The sequence below is a fragment of the Pseudophryne corroboree genome, chromosome 2, assembly GCF_028390025.1.
Source record: "Pseudophryne corroboree isolate aPseCor3 chromosome 2, aPseCor3.hap2, whole genome shotgun sequence".
NCBI lineage: Eukaryota > Metazoa > Chordata > Amphibia > Anura > Myobatrachidae > Pseudophryne > Pseudophryne corroboree.
In genome coordinates, this window is record NC_086445.1 from 84,758,913 (window position 1) to 84,776,848 (window position 17,936).

General features: G+C 48.0%; 1 protein-coding gene across 1 annotated transcript in view; it reads right to left on the reverse strand.

Annotated features, from left to right (window-relative positions):
- The window catches only part of LOC135050532 (uncharacterized), a 42,000-nt gene extending 25,051 nt beyond the window's left edge, over positions 1–16,949 (reverse strand). The window contains exons 1-2 of the mRNA XM_063957004.1: positions 16,847–16,949; positions 10,855–10,995 (exon numbers count right to left, since the gene is read on the reverse strand). Coding sequence (XP_063813074.1) covers positions 10,855–10,995; positions 16,847–16,931 — 226 coding nt within the window. The 5' untranslated portion in view covers positions 16,932–16,949. The remainder of the gene's footprint in view (positions 1–10,854; positions 10,996–16,846) is intronic.
- Between the last annotated feature and the right edge of the window lie 987 nt (positions 16,950–17,936).

Sequence of the window (17,936 nt, forward strand, 5' to 3'; positions counted from 1 at the left end):
CTGCAGTGTCAACGCAGGATGTCCCTTCCAAAAAACCCTCCCCAAACAGCACATGACGCAAAGAAAAAAAGAGGCGCAATGAGGTAGCTGTGTGAGTAAGATAAGCGACCCTAGTGGCCGACACAAACACCGGGCCCATCAAGGAGTGGCACTGCAGTGTCACGCAGGATGTCCTTCCAAAAAACCCTCCCCAAACAGCACATGACGCAAAGAAAAAAAGAGGCGCAATGAGGTAGCTGTGTGAGTAAGATAAGCGACCCTAGTGGCCGACACAAACACCGGGCCCATCTAGGAGTGGCACTGCAGTGTCACGCAGGAAATGTCCCTTCCAAAAAACCCTCCCCAAACAGCACATGACGCAAAGAAAAAAAGAGGCGCAATGAGGTAGCTGTGTGAGTAAGATAAGCGACCCTAGTGGCCGACACAAACACCGGGCCCATCTAGGAGTGCACTGCAGTGTCACGCAGGATGTCCCTTCCAAAAAACCCTCCCCAAACAGCACATGACGCAAAGAAAAAAAGAGGCGCAATGAGGTAGCTGTGTGAGTAAGATAAGCGACCCTAGTGGCCGACACAAACACCGGGCCCATCTAGGAGTGGCACTGCAGTGTCACGCAGGATGTCCCTTCCAAAAAACCCTCCCCAAACAGCACATGACGCAAAGAAAAAAAGAGGCGCAATGAGGTAGCTGTGTGAGTAAGATAAGCGACCCTAGTGGCCGACACAAACACCGGGCCCATCTAGGAGTGGCACTGCAGTGTCACGCAGGATGTCCCCTTCCAAAAAACCCTCCCCAAACAGCACATGACGCAAAGAAAAAAAAGAGGCGCAATGAGGTAGCTGTGTGAGTAAGATAAGCGACCCTAGTGGCCGACACAAACACCGGGCCCATCTAGGAGTGGCACTGCAGTGTCACGCAGGATGTCCCCTTCCAAAAAAACCCTCCCCAAACAGCACATGACGCAAAGAAAAAAAAGAGGCGCAATGAGGTAGCTGTGTGAGTAAGATAAGCGACCCTAGTGGCCGACACAAACACCGGGCCCATCTAGGAGTGGCACTGCAGTGTCACGCAGGATGTCCCTTCCAAAAAACCCTCCCCAAACAGCACATGACGCAAAGAAAAAAAGAGGCGCAATGAGGTAGCTGTGTGAGTAAGATAAGCGACCCTAGTGGCCGACACAAACACTGGGCCCATCTAGGAGTGGCACTGCAGTGTCACGCAGGATGGTCCTTCCAAAAAACCCTCCCCAAACAGCACATGACGCAAAGAAAAAAAGAGGCGCAATGAGGTAGCTGTGTGAGTAAGATAAGCGACCCTAGTGGCCGACACAACACCGGGCCCATCTAGGAGTGGCACTGCAGTGTCACGCAGGATGTCCCTTCCAAAAAACCCTCCCCAAACAGCACATGACGCAAAGAAAAAAAGAGGCGCAATGAGGTAGCTGTGTGAGTAAGATAAGCGACCCTAGTGGCCGACACAAACACCGGGCCCATCTAGGAGTGGCACTGCAGTGTCACGCAGGATGTCCTTCCAAAAAACCCTCCCCAAACAGCACATGACGCAAAGAAAAAAAGAGGCGCAATGAGGTAGCTGTGTGAGTAAGATAAGCGACCCTAGTGGCCGACACAAACACCGGGCCCATCTAGGAGTGGCACTGCAGTGTCACGCAGGATGTCCCTTCCAAAAAACCCTCCCCAAACAGCACATGACGCAAAGAAAAAAGAGGCGCAATGAGGTAGCTGTGTGAGTAAGATAAGCGACCCTAGTGGCCGACACAAACACCGGGCCCATCTAGGAGTGGCACTGCAGTGTCACGCAGGATGTCCCTTCCAAAAAACCCTCCCCAAACAGCACATGACGCAAAGAAAAAAAGAGGCGCAATGAGGTAGCTGTGTGAGTAAGATAAGCGACCCTAGTGGCCGACACAAACACCGGGCCCATCTAGGAGTGGCACTGCAGTGTCACGCAGGATGTCCCTTCCAAAAAACCCTCCCCAAACAGCACATGACGCAAAGAAAAAAAGAGGCGCAATGAGGTAGCTGTGTGAGTAAGATAAGCGACCCTAGTGGCCGACACAAACACCGGGCCCATCTAGGAGTGGCACTGCAGTGTCACGCAGGATGGTCCTTCCAAAAAACCCTCCCCAAACAGCACATGACGCAAAGAAAAAAAGAGGCGCAATGAGGTAGCTGTGTGAGTAAGATAAGCGACCCTAGTGGCCGACACAAACACCGGGCCCATCTAGGAGTGGCACTGCAGTGTCACGCAGGATGGCCCTTCCAAAAAACCCTCCCCAAACAGCACATGACGCAAAGAAAAAAAGAGGCGCAATGAGGTAGCTGTGTGAGTAAGATAAGCGACCCTAGTGGCCGACACAAACACCGGGCCCATCTAGGAGTGGAACTGCAGTGTCACGCAGGATGGCCCTTCCAAAAAACCCTCCCCAAACAGCACATGACGCAAAGAAAAAAAGAGGCGCAATGAGGTAGCTGTGTGAGTAAGATAAGCGACCCTAGTGGCCGACACAAACACCGGGCCCATCTAGGAGTGGCACTGCAGTGTCACGCAGGATGGCCCTTCCAAAAAACCCTCCCCAAACAGCACATGACCGCAAAGAAAAAAAGAGGCGCAATGAGGTAGCTGTGTGAGTAAGATAAGCGACCCTAGTGGCCGACACAAACACCGGGCCCATCTAGGAGTGGCACTGCAGTGTCACGCAGGATGACCCTTCCAAAAAACATTCCACAAACAGCACATGACGCAAAGAAAAATTAAAGAAAAAAGAGGTGCAAGATGGAATTGTCCTTGGGCCCTCCCACCCACCCTTATGTTGTATAAACAGGACATGCACACTTTAACCAAACCCATCATTTCAGTGACAGGGTCTGCCACACGACTGTGACTGAAATGACGGGTTGGTTTGGACCCCCCACCAAAAAAGAAGCAATTAATCTCTCCTTGCACAAACTGGCTCTACAGAGGCAAGATGTCCACCTCATCATCATCCTCCGATATATCACCGTGTACATCCCCCTCCTCACAGATTATCAATTCGTCCCCACTGGAATCCACCATCTCAGCTCCATGTGTACTTTGTGGAGGCAATTGCTGCTGGTCAATGTCTCCACGGAGGAATTGATTATAATTCATTTTAATGAACATCATCTTCTCCACATTTTCTGGATGTAACCTCGTACGCCGATTGCTGACAAGGTGAGCGGCGGCACTAAACACTCTTTCGGAGTACACACTTGTGGGAGGGCAATTTAGGTAGAATAAAGCCAGTTTGTGCAAGGGCCTTCAAATTGCCTCTTTTCCTGCCAGTATAAGTACGGACTGTCTGACGTGCCTACTTGGATGCGGTCACTCATATAATCCTCCACCATTCTTTCAATGGGGAGAGAATCATATGCAGTGACAGTAGACGACATGGTCCGTAATCGTTGTCAGGTCCTTCAGTCCGGACCAGATGTCAGCATCAGCAGTCGCTCCAGACTGCTCTGCATCACCGCCAGCGGGTGGGCTCGGAATTCTGAGCCTTTTCCTCGCACCCCCCAGTTGCGGGAGAATGTGAAGGAGGAGATGTTGACAGGTCGCGTTCCGCTTGACTTGACAATTTTCTCACCAGCAGGTCTTTCAACCCCAGCAGACTTGTGTCTGCCGGAAAGAGAGATCCAAGGTAGGCTTTAAATCTAGGATCGAGCACGGTGGCCAAAATGTAGTGCTCTGATTTCAACAGATTGACCACTCCGTGAATCCTTGTTAAGCGAATTAAGGGCTCCATCCACAAGTCCCACATGCCTAGCGGAATCGCTCCGTGTTAGCTCCTCCTTCAATGTCTCCAGCTTCTTCTGCAAAAGCCTGATGAGGGGAATGACCTGACTCAGGCTGGCAGTGTCTGAACTGACTTCACGTGTGGCAAGTTCAAAGGGCATCAGAACCTTGCACAACGTTGAAATCATTCTCCACTGCGCTTGAGACAGGTGCATTCCACCTCCTATATCGTGCTCAATTGTATAGGCTTGAATGGCCTTTTGCTGCTCCTCCAACCTCTGTGTTATGCACACCAGTGCCTGCAGGAAAGTACTAGTGTCAGAACTGTTATGCACTCCAGTGTCTGCAGGAATGTACTGGTGTTTGAACTGTTATGCAAAACAAATGGACTCACAGACAAACTGGGGAATATGACATAACGTACACAGAAGGTGATAGGGTAACAAAATACACACACAGTGAACAGAGAAGCCCAGAGGCTAAGGAACTGGGTATCTCCCTTGTATTAGAACTGCTCAGATGTAAAAAGCAAGATGTTGTGTTTTAATACGTAGAGAACCCGAAATGCTGTTGCTAAGGGCAACAGCAAAACCCTAAAGGGTTACCAACGGGTGTGGCAGTAAACTCCTTGGTCAGAGATGGAATGATAGACACAAGGAGAGCCTCCACAATCCTGATTCTCACTTGCAGTGCACAGGTTTAAGCTTACTGCCACTAAACTGACCCCTGACACCTAGCACAGTGAGACAGGATTAGACAGGCAAGTGTTAGAATACAGCCGCAAACTTGCTAAGTTCACAGAGTAATAACAGAACCCCAGCAAGCTAAACGACTGACTCTCCAGTCTTACTGCTAGGTCTGGATTGGCAGAGTGTAATACCAAATCCCCAGGCCTATTTGCAGTAAGCAACAAACAAATACAAAGCTACACAGTACTGGCTAACTTTCATGAACTGACTAACCAACAGAGATTCAGCAGCATCTGCTTACCCTGAAAAGAGGCCTTATAAAGCAGGTGCTGTCCACGCCCCACTCAGACCTCACAGACTGTGAGCACAAAAACCAGCACCGGATCCCCTGCCGTGCACAGAGCCTATAACCACTGCACAGCAAAAGACCCGAACCGGAGTATCAGCTGCGCTCAGGTTACTCCACTAGCACTTGTCTCCCGGTTGTCATGACGACGTGGCAGCACAGGGCAGGAGACCCTAACACTCTGAAGCATATAGAGGGTTGAATTCCACCTCGTTTACCACTTCTTGCTTCAGATGATGGCAGGGCAAGTTCAGTAGTTTTTGGTGGTGCTCCAGTCTTCTGTACGTGGTGCCTGTACGCCGAAAGTGTCCCGCAATTCTTCTGGCCACCGACAGCATCTCTTGCACGCCCCTGTCGTTTTTTAAATAATTCTGCACACCAAATTCAAGGTATGTGCAAAACATGGGACGTGCTGGAATTTGCCCATATTTAATGCACACACAATATTGCTGGCGTTGTCCGATGCCACAAATCCACAGGAGAGTCCAATTGGGGTAAGCCATTCCGCGATGATCTTCCTCAGTTGCCGTAAGAGGTTTTCAGCTGTGTGCGTATTCTGGAAAGCGGTGATACAAAGCGTAGCCTGCCTAGGAAAGAGTTGGCGTTTGCGAGATGCTGCTACTGGTGCCGCCGCTGCTGTTCTTGCGGCGGGAGTCCCATACATCTACCCAGTGGGCTGTCACAGTCATATAGTCCTGACCCTGCCCTGCTCCACTTGTCCACATGTCCGTGGTTAAGTAGACATTGGGTACAGCTGCATTTTTTAGGACACTGGTGACTCTTTTTCTGAGGTCTGTGTACATTTTCGGTATCGCCTGCCTAGAGAAATGGAACCTAGATGGTATTTGGTACCGGGGACACAGTACCTCCAACAAGTCTCTAGTTGGCTCTGCAGTAATGATGGATACCGGAACCACGTTTCTCACCACCCAGGATGCCAAGGCCTCAGTTATCCGCTTTGCAGTAGGATGACTGCTGTGATATTTCATCTTCCTCGCAAAGGACTGTTGGACAGTCAATTGCTTGGTGGAAGTAGTAAAAGTGGTCTTACGACTTCCCCTCTGGGATGACCATCGACTCCCAGCAGCAACAACAGCAGCGCCAGCAGCAGTAGGCGTTACACGCAAGGATGCATCGGAGGAATCCCAGGCAGGAGAGGAATCGTCAGAATTGCCAGTGACATGGCCTGCAGGACTATTGGCATTCCTGGGGAAGGAGGAAATGACACTGAGGGAGTTGGTGGGGTGGTTTGCGTGAGCTTGGTTACAAGAGGAAGGTATTTACTGGTCAGTGGACTGCTTCCGCTGTCACCCAAAGTTTTTGAACTTGTCACTGACTTATTATGAATGCGCTGCAGGTGACGTATAAGGGAGGATGTTCCGAGGTGGTTAACGTCCTTACCCCTACTTATTACAGCTTGACAAAGGCAACACACGGCTTGACACCTGTTGTCCGCATTTCTGTTGAAATACTTCCACACCGAAGAGCTGATTTTTTTGGTATTTTCACCAGGCATGTCAGTGGCCATATTCCTCCCACGGACAACAGGTGTCTCCCCGGGTGCCTGACTTAAACAAACCACCTCACCATCAGAATCCTCCTGGTCAATTTCCTCCCCAGCGCCAGCAACACCCATATCCTCCTCATCCTGGTGTACTTCAACACTGACATCTTCAATCTGACTATCAGGAACTGGACTGCGGGTGCTCCTTCCAGCACTTGCAGGGGGCGTGCAAATGGTGGAAGGCGCATGCTCTTCACGTCCAGTGTTGGGAAGGTCAGGCATCGCAACCGACACAATTGGAGTCGGACTCTCCTTGTGGATTTGGGATTTCGAAGAACGCACAGTTCTTTGCGGTGCTACTGCTTTTGCCAGCTTGAGTCTTTTCATTTTTCTAGCGAGAGGCTGAGTGCTTCCATCCTCATGTGAAGCTGAACCACTAGCCATGAACATAGGCCAGGGCCTCAGCCGTTCCTTGCCACTCCGTGTGGTAAATGGCATATTGGCAAGTTTACGCTTCTCCTCCGACAATTTTATTTTAGGTTTTGGAGTCCTTTTTTTACTGATATTTGGTGTTTTGGATTTGACATGCTCTGTACTATGACATTGGGCATCGGCCTTGGCAGACGACGTTGCTGGCATTTCATCGTCTCGGCCATGACTAGTGGCAGCAGCTTCAGCACGAGGTGGAAGTGGATCTTGATCTTTCCCTAATTTTGGAACCTCAACATTTTTGTTCTCCATATTTTAATAGGCACAACTAAAAGGCACCTCAGGTAAACAATGGAGATGGATGGATACTAGTATACTTATGGATGGACTGCCGAGTGCCGACACAGAGGTAGCTACAGCCGTGGACTATCGTACTGTGTCTGCTGCTAATATAGACTGGATGATAATGATATGAAATCAATATATATATGTATGTATATATAATATCACTAGTACTGCAGCCGGACAGGTAGATAATATATTTATTAGGTAATGATGACTGATGACGGACCTGCTGGACACTGTCAGCTCAGCAGCACCGCAGACTGCTACAGTAAGCTACTATACTATAGTAGTATGTACAAAGAAGAAAGAAAAAAAAAAACCACGGGTAGGTGGTATACAATTATGGATGGACTGCCGAGTGCCGACACAGAGGTAGCTACAGCCGTGGACTACCGTACTGTGTCTGCTGCTAATATAGACTGGATGATAATGATATGAAATCAATATATATATGTATGTATATATAATATCACTAGTACTGCAGCCGGACAGGTAGATAATATATTTATTAGGTAATGATGACTGATGACGGACCTGCTGGACACTGTCAGCTCAGCAGCACCGCAGACTGCTACAGTAAGCTACTATACTATAGTAGTATGTACAAAGAAGAAAAAAAAAAAAAAAACCACGGGTAGGTGGTATACAATTATGGATGGACTGCCGAGTGCCGACACAGAGGTAGCTACAGCCGTGGACTAACGTACTGTGTCTGCTGCTAATATAGACTGGATGATAATGATATGAAATCAATATATATATGTATGTATATATAATATCACTAGTACTGCAGCCGGACAGGTAGATAATATATTTATTAGGTAATGATGACTGATGACGGACCTGCTGGACACTGTCAGCTCAGCAGCACCGCAGACTGCTACAGTAAGCTACTATACTATAGTAGTATGTACAAAGAAGAAAGAAAAAAAAAAAACCACGGGTAGGTGGTATACAATTATGGATGGACTGCCGAGTGCCGACACAGAGGTAGCTACAGCCGTGGACTACCGTACTGTGTCTGCTGCTAATATAGACTGGATGATAATGATATGAAATCAATATATATATGTATGTATATATAATATCACTAGTACTGCAGCCGGACAGGTACTATATATATTTATTATGTAATGACTGATGACGGACCTGCTGGACACTGTCAGGTCAGCAGCACCGCAGACTGCTACAGTAAGCTACTATAGTAGTATGTATAAAGAAGAATGAAAAAAAAAAAAACCACGGGTAGGTGGTATACAATATTATATATATATATATATTTATATATATTATATACAATTATATATATATATATATATATATATATATATATATATATATATTAAACTGGTGGTGATTGATTATTAAACTGGTGGTCAGGTCACTCACGTTGCAACTTGCAACTAGTACTCCGAGTCCTAAGCAGACAATCACAAAATATATTATTATACTGGTGGTCAGTGTGGTCACAACAATGGCAGTGTGGCACTGACTCTGGCAGCAAAAGTGTGCACTGTACGTTATATGTACTCCTGAGTCCTGCTCTCAGACTCTAACTGCTCCCCACTGTCAGTGTCTCCCCCACAAGTCAGATAATACAATACACTTACAGTCACACTATCTAATCTATATCACTTCAGCAAGTAGTATAGTAGTATAGTAGTACTCCTCCTAATAATGCTCCCCAAAATTACTACTACTGTGTCTCTCTCGTCTCTACTGTGTCTCTCTCTTCTCTAAACGGAGAGGACGCCAGCCACGTCCTCTCCCTATGACTCTCAATGCACGTGTGAAAATGGCGGCGACGCGCGGCTCCTTATATAGAATCCGAGTCTCGCGATAGAATCCGAGCCTCGCGAGAATCCGACAGCGGGATGATGACGTTCGGGCGCGCTCGGGTTAACCGAGCAAGGCGGGAAGATCCGAGTCGCTCGGACCCGTGAAAAAAAACATGAAGTTCGGGCGGGTTCGGATTCAGAGGAACCGAACCCGCTCATCTCTAGTAACTATGGCCCTCATTCCGAGTTGTTCGCTCGCTAGATGCTTTTAGCAGCAGTGCAAACGCTAGGCGCAGCCCTCTGGGAGTGTATCTTAGCTTAGCAGAAGTGCGAACGAAAGGTTAGCAGAACTGCTCGAAAAAATTTTCATGCAGTTTCTGAGCAGCTCCAAACCTACTCTCCTACCTTGCGATCACTGCAGACAGTTTAGTTCCTGTTTTGACGTCACAAACACGCCCTGCGTTCGGCCCGCCACTCCCCCGTTTCCCCAGGCACGCCTGCGTTATCTTCTGACACGCCTGTGTTTTTTTAAAACACTCCCGGAAAACGGTCAGTTACCTCCCTGAAACGCTCCTTTACTGTCAATCACTCATCGATCAGCCGAGCGACTGAAAACAGTCGCTCGACCTTGTGTAAAAATGCATAGTTTTGTGTGAAAGTACTTCACGCGTGCGTACCGCGGCCCATTGCATGCGCAGAACAGCCGATTTTTAGCCTGATCGCTGTGCTGCGAACAACGGCAGCTAGCGATCAACTCGGAATGAGGGCCTATGTCAGTGCCGAAAGTCACAGGGGCAGTACAGAGCCATCCTGGTGTCAGTAACTGTGGATCTCCTAACTGTCTTTTTTAAAACACAGCCTGTAACATGACAGTTGGGAGCTGATTGGTTTGTACTTAGTTGCTCTCCAAGCTTTGATAAATATCTCCCATATTCAGTTACAAGTAGCTGATGTGCCTGGTTTCAACCGGGCATAGGTTTGCTGGGCGGAACATTTGACCCTTATCACCCCTTTAGGAGGTGATACCCCGTAGTATCCCTGTTTAGTGGGTGACTGCACATAACAGTGACAGTTTCCAGGCCCCCCGGCAGGTCACATGTCCCAGGTCACCCAGCAGCTGCACAAGGGTGATGCGTTGTAATTGGCTAGTGGACATTTTGCTACATTAATCTGAAATAAAGCAACCGATCACAACCTCAATATAATTCTGCACATATACAGTCCAAGAGCTTGGTATATGATGTGCCCTGCTCAGACAACGCATCATAGGAACAAGTCACCCATAAAAATCATCCTTACGCTATTAATATATAGATTACCACCTAGTGTATGGCGGCTGTAGTGTCGTGTAGTATTGTTGTATTGTATCATGGTAAGCTGTGTATCATATAACGTTGTGTCCTGACATTTGCTGAGGTATAAATGTGTCTAAGTCTCTAACTGGGTGAATATTTTTTTTTCTGCTGAGTCAAAATAATTCAAATAACTAAAATGCCCACTTACCTCCCCTACGATGTACTGACGCTGCCTGCTGGCTGACCATAAGAACCCCAAGTAATACTGTTCATCTTCTCATAGACACCGCATACCATATACATGTACCTAAGCAGGCTCTGATGCTCAGCGGTCCAAGTCTCTAATTAGCAAGCTGCAAATACCAACATGCCGCCAAGCCAGGTGATATAACTGGGAAATGCCTTCAGTGATACTCCCTGGTAACATGGCCACCTCTAACGCCTTTATAGCATCCGCCGTGATAGCGAGCACATCACTAACTGCCCTTTTCTAATCCAATCACAGATCAGACCCCCCCTGTAATTCCAGCATTAGCGCAGCCTACCCCTATTCCAGGAGACCCCGCCTTCACCCTTCCAATGCTGGGCAAAGGAATCAGCTTGTGCGAGTGAGCTGGGGAACCTGATCAGCTGCTACTGGGGCTATAAAGCAAATCTGAACCACAATAATGAGGAATGGCAGGGTCATACTTACCATGTAGGACCTTCTTCTCCCAGGCGCGTTCCAGGTCATCATCCGAATATAATACGTCATCTGGAGGAGCTGTCACAGGAACCTGCTCCTCCTCAGCATAATACACGGATGGGGCATCAGCGGCAGCAGAGCGATGTAAACCTGTAGGAACATCAAGATGGAAAGAGGGATCAGCCTTCTGCAATCAGTCCCTGATCCCACCCACATCTCATAGGCTAAGCCTAATACAGTAATTATCACACTAACTCCATTGCTAACCATAGCTAACCTGTGATAGGCATATCCGTCCCCACAACTAGGCTCCTATGTGACGTCAGGCTTAATCACCCCATTATCTTAGTTACTAACTGACCATAATTTCCAGATTTATCCTGTATGTCCCTGTAAATGTCCCTATTACTGAGTACTGTGTGTCCCTGTAAATGTCCCTATTACTGAGTACTGTGTGTCCTTGTAAATGTCCCTATTACTGAGTACTGTATGTCCCTGTAAATGTCCCTATTACTGAGTACTGTGTGTCCTTGTAAATGTCCCTATTACTGAGTACTGTATGTCCCTGTAAATGTCCCTATTACTGAGTACTGTATGTCCCTGTAAATGTCCCTATTACTGAGTACTGTATGTCCCTGTGAATGTCCCTATTACTGAGTACTGTATGTCCCTGTGAATGTCCCTATTACTGAGTACTGTATGTCCCTGTAAATGTCCCTATTACTGAGTACTGTGTGTCCTTGTAAATGTCCCTATTACTGAGTACTATATGTCCCTGTAAATGTCCCTATTACTGAGTACTGTATGTCCCTGTAAATGTCCCTATTACTGAGTACTGTATGTCCCTGTGAATGTCCCTTATACTGAGTACTGTATGTCCCTGTGAATGTCCCTATTACTGAGTACTGTGTGTCCAGTGGCGTAAGTTCGTCCCAGTCGCCCGGAGGCATGATACATTTTGGTGCCCCCCTACACATACACACACATACCATATGTAGCTGTCCCGCACCCAGGGTGAACAGTAGAAGGGTGCTCAGGTACCTTTCCCAATAGTAATATAGATACACATAGAAAGTGGACGCACTCCAAGTCAGTCATTACAATAAAACAGACACCAGCATACCATTATAGTACACCTACAGTGCTCCCTCACCCACCAGGTCTCCATGGAGATGCTTTGGCGCATCGGTGTGCCAATATAATTAGTGTTCACTGTAGTATTTTTTTTTTAGGGCAGGGTGCTGATCACGGGGAGGGCACATTTTTCATTCGTGAGGGTAAATTTTTAAGTTAAATGGGCAAACTTAGGTACATACTATAATGCTTGGTGCTCCCATTCCTATGGGTAAAACATGGACAGTGCGCACCGAAGGTGCGCAGCAAAAATCTAGGGGCGTTGTTTCGTGGGGAAGGGGCGTGGCCACATAATAGTGTAAATTCACATTACACCACACGGTAGTGCCCCTAATACACATTGCACCAGTTAGAACCTCCTATACACACTGCGCCAGGTAGAGGCTAGAGCACGTTATACATATTGCGCCAGATAGAGCACATTATACACATTGCGCCAGATAGAGCACATTATACACATTGCGCCAGATAGAGCACATTATACATATTGCGCCAGATAGAGCACATTATACACATTGCGTCAGGTAGGGAGCACTGAAGCACATTGCACCAGGTAGAGAGCACTGAGGAACACTGCACCAGGTAGAGAGCACTGAGGCACACTGCACCAGGTAGAGAGCACTGAGGCACACTGCACCAGGTAGAGAGCACTGAGGCACACTGCACCAGGTAGAGAGCACTGAGGCACACTGCACCAGGTAGAGAGCACTGAGGCACACTGCACCAGGTAGAGAGCACTGAGGCACACTGCACCAGGTAGAGAGCACTGAGGCACACTGCACCAGGTAGGGAGCACTGAGGCACACTGCACCAGGTAGAGAGCACTGAGGCACACTGCACCAGGTAGAGAGCACTGAGGCACACTGCACCAGGTAGGGAGCACTCAGGCACACTGCACCAGGTAGGGAGCACTCAGGCACACTGCACCAGGTAGGGAGCACTCAGGCACACTGCACCAGGTAGGGAGCACTGAGGCACACTGCACCAGGTAGAGAGCACTGAGGCACACTGCACCAGGTAGGGAGCACTCAGGCACACTGCACCAGGTAGGGAGCACTCAGGCACACTGCACCAGGTAGGGAGCACTCAGGCACACTGCACCAGGTAGGGAGCACTCAGGCACACTGCACCAGGTAGGGAGCACTAATGGCACACTGCACCAGGTAGGGAGCACTGAGGCACACTGCACCAGGTAGAGCACTGAGGCACACTGCACCAGGTAGAGAGCACTGAGGCACACTGCACCAGGTAGAAAGCACTGAGATTAATGTTTACAGCTGCAAAATACTTACAAGGTTAATTTAGCCCAGGGGGACTCTCATGTACGTACCGGGTCCGGCGGCGCACGGCTGGATCCGGCGACGTGGCGGGGTCCGGCAGGCAGCAAACGGCGGGGCGGCAGGGCGCACAAAAACGGGCAGGGCGGGATTCAGCTGTCTAAAAAAGGGGCAGACACCTAGCGTGAACACTAGATATATATTAAAAAAAAGACAAACGCCTCATTCACTTAAACACACGTCTCACTTAAACACACACGCCTCTCACTTACATACACCTCTCACTTACACACACCTCTCACACACGTGCCTCTCACTTACACACACCTCTCACATACACATGCCTCTCACATACACGTGCCTCTCATATACACATGCCTCTCACTTACATACACATGCCTCTCACTTATAGGCCCTACACACATAGCGATTTCACTGCACGATATGAACGATCTTGTTCATTAATGAACGAGATAACGTTCATATCGTGCAGTGTGGAGTCCCCAGCGATGAACGATGCGCGACCCCGCGCTCGTTCATCGCTGGGGCCATGTCGGCTGTGCATGCCGGCCAATATGGACGAGATCGTCCATATTTGCCTGCAAGTCTACGGAGCCGGGTGACGGGGGGAGTGAAGAAACTTCACTCCCCCCGTCACTGCCCCCCCGCCGCTGGGTCGCTCGTCGGCCGTCGGGCACCTCGGCGGCGCATCGCCGAGTGTGTAGGGCCCCTTACATACACATGCCTCTCACACACACACACATGCCTCTCACTTACATACACATGCCTCCCACTTACATACACATGCCTCTCTCACACACACACACACACACACACACACACACACACACACACACACACACACACACACACATGCCTCTCACTTACATACACATGCCTCCCACTTACATACACATACATGCCTCTCACACACATGCCACTCTCACACACATCACACACACACATGCCTCTTTTACTTGAATGTACAACTTTCCTTAAAAACACACACACCTCACTTAAAAACAAGCACACACAAAACACAGTACTTCCCCCCAAATACACCTCTCCCCCACCCCCCACACAGTGCCTACCTTTGGCTATCATCCAGAGCATGGAGGAGCAGAGAGTTCTGAGCTTCCCTCGGCTGGCTTACTAAGGGCCCGGGAGGAGCTGTGCTCTGGAGCTCCCCCTAGCTGCAGCCAGTGCCATCTCTCTCTACAGGAGGCAGCTTCCGTGTCACTGACACAGCTCCTCCATCTGCAATAGCAGCGCAGTTCTCAGGCTGCGGGAGACAGTGGAGGAGATGCGCCCCCTTGTGGCCAGGAGCCCGGCGGCAGCCGACTCCACTGCCTCCCACAGTTCCGCCCCTGTGTGTGTCCCTGTAAATGTCCCTATTACTGAGTACTGTATGTCCCTGTAAATGTCCCTATTACCGAGTACTGTATGTCCCTGTAAATGTCCTTATTACTGAGTACTGTGTGTCCCTGTAAATGTCCCTATTACTGAGTACTGTATGTCCATGTAAATGTCCCTATTACTGAGTACTGTATGTCCCTGTAAATGTCCCTATTACCGATTACTGTATGTCCCTATAAAAGTCCCTATTACTGAGTACTGTATGTCCCTGTAAATGTCCCTATTACTGAGTACTGTACAATATGTCCCTGTAAATGTCCCTATTACTGAGTACTGTACAATTTGTCCCTGTAAATGTCCCTATTACTGAGTACTGTATGTCCCTGTAAATGTCCCTATTACTGAGTACTCACCAGCTGCACAGTAACATTTTGTGATTGCTGTATTACAGATATAATTACTAGTTATACGGTAGGTGCTGGAAGTAAACTCTTAGTAAATAATAACTAAGTAAAAAAAAATGTTTCCCTTCAATAAATGATGGTAACTAGTAACTACATACTTGCCTACTCTCCCGGAATGGCCGGGAGGCTCCCGAAAATCGGGTGACCCTCCCGGCCCCCCGGAAGAGCAGGCAAGTCTCCCGATTCGTGGGGTCCCCCCTGCCCGTCCGCCCACTTAGTGTGTAAAGTGGGCGGTCCGGGCAGTTGATGACGCGATTCTTGCTGAATCGCGTCATCATAGCCACGCCCCCTGCCGTGTAATGCCGGTGATCGCGGCATTACAGAACGGGGGCGTGGCTTAAAAGATGCATCGCCATGGCCCGCCCCCGCTCCACCCTTTTTCCGCCTCCGGCCCACCCCCTCCACGACGTCACAGCCTCCCCTGCCCGCCCTCTGAGCTGACCTGGCTGCTCTCTCCCGCAGAGAGCAGCCAAAATGTAGGTAAGTATGGGTAACTATGGCCCTCATTCCGAGTTGTTCGCTCGCTAGATGCTTTTAGCAGCAGTGCAAACGCTAGGCGCAGCCCTCTGGGAGTGTATCTTAGCTTAGCAGAAGTGCTAACGAAAGGTTAGCAGAACTGCTCGAAAATTTTTCATGCAGTTTCTGAGCAGCTCCAAACCTACTCTCCTACCTTGCGATCACTGCAGACAGTTTAGTTCCTGTTTTGACGTCACAAACACACCCTGCGTTCGGCCCGCCACTCCCCCGTTTCCCCAGGCACGCCTGCGTTATCTTCTGACACGCCTGTGTTTTTTTAAAACACTCCCGGAAAACGGTCAGTTACCTCCCTGAAACGCCCCTTTACTGTCAATCACTCATCGATCAGCCGAGCGACTGAAAACAGTCACTCGACCTTGTGTAAAAATGCATAGTTTTGTGTGAAAGTACTTCACGCGTGCGTACCACGGCCCATTGCATGCGCAGAACAGCCGATTTTTAGCCTGATCGCTGTGCTGCGAACAACGGCAGCTAGCGATCAACTCGGAATGAGGGCCTATGTCAGTGCCGAAAGTCACAGGGGCAGTACAGAGCCATCCTGGTGTCAGTAACTGTGGATCTCCTAACTGTCTTTTTTAAAACACAGCCTGTAACATGACAGTTGGGAGCTGATTGGTTTGTACTTAGTTGCTCTCCAAGCTTTGAGAAATCCCCCCCATATTCAGTTACAAGTAGCTGATGTGCCTGGTTTCAACAGGGCATAGGTTTGCTGGGCGGAACATTTGACCCTTATCACCCCTTTAGGAGGTGATACCCCGTAGTATCCCTGTTTAGTGGGTGGCTGCACATAACAGTGACAGTTTCCAGGCCCCCCGGCAGGTCACATGTCCCAGGTCACCCAGCAGCTGCACAAGGGTGATACGTTGTAATTGGCTGGTGGACATTTTGCTACATTAATCTGAAATAAAGCAACCAATCACAACCTCAATATAATTCTGCACATATACAGTCCAAGAACTTGGTATATGATGTGCCCTGCTCAGACAACGCATCATAGGAACAAGTCACCCATAAAAATCATCCTTACTTACGCTATTAATATATAGATTACCACCTAGTGTATGGCGGCTGTAGTGTCGTGTAGTATTGTTGTATTGTACGGTAAGCTGTGTATCATATAACGTTGTGTCCTGACATTTGCTGAGGTATAAATGTATCTAAGTCTCTAACTGGGTGAATATTTTTTTTTTCTGCTGAGTCAAAATAATTCAAATAACTAAAATGCCCACTTACCTCCCCTACGACGTACTGGGGCTGCTCTGCCACACACTGAAAATATAATCAAAAGCAAAGCAATTTTTGTGCACAAACACATCATGCTTCTTTTTCTCCTCAAACTACCTATCAAAGGAGGCTGCTACAGCGTATGGCCTTATATGATGCCAAAGCTCTATGATGTCATGATGATGTCATAATAACAGATAGAACCTGGCTGGGACTGTTATGGTGAATTTGTGCAGAAATACATAATGGGGGGAATTCAAATGGTTGAAAAGTCGGTTGGGTGTCTGTTTTTCCTGTCTATTAGACAGGAAAAAACAGACACCCAGGCAGTGGGACTGGGCTTAGTTTTTTACCCCACATAACATAAGGCAATTGAGATGTCATTTCCTGTTAGGGTTAATTGCAATTACTAAGTAAAACCAAGGAACAAAGATTAAACTGGTGTACAAACAGGGAACTTTTGTCTATATACTTTTAGCATTAATCATATATAAAAACGAGAGGTTTGGAGAGTTAAAACGTGTTATTAACAACGGTGGCTTCCGCCACACTTCCGGGGTTGGAAATCATATTGGTGCTGTACTTCCGCCCCACTTCCGGCGGACGTCAGGTCACAAGCATCTCCTGTTACTTCCATTGGACGTCAGGTTACAGACGTTCAGACACGTGTCTGTTGCGCATGCCTGGAAGTCTCCGTTGGCCCGCATCTTGGAACGCATGTTGTATTCTGGACCATTTCCTCATAATGCAGCAGACACTTTCGGATATTCAGAGTTCGATATTCACTATTGATTAGCATGCCGTTGTTCATACATTAAAGAAAAAAATATTTTTTGGTATCAGGACTTATTTAGCTAAATGCATTTTATATGTACATAAAGGTCTATAAAATATTAATTCCGTGAATATGCATTATCTGCCTAAAAATGGATATAACTACTCATTATCCATTAATATTAACATATGTGTATGTACATATATAAAACAATTAGTGTGCATGTACAAGCGATTAAGAATATATTAATAGAAAACCCGACTAAACTTACAGATTCCAAAGGAGAGGAAATTTGTTTTAGTATTATTATAATACATAAATAAT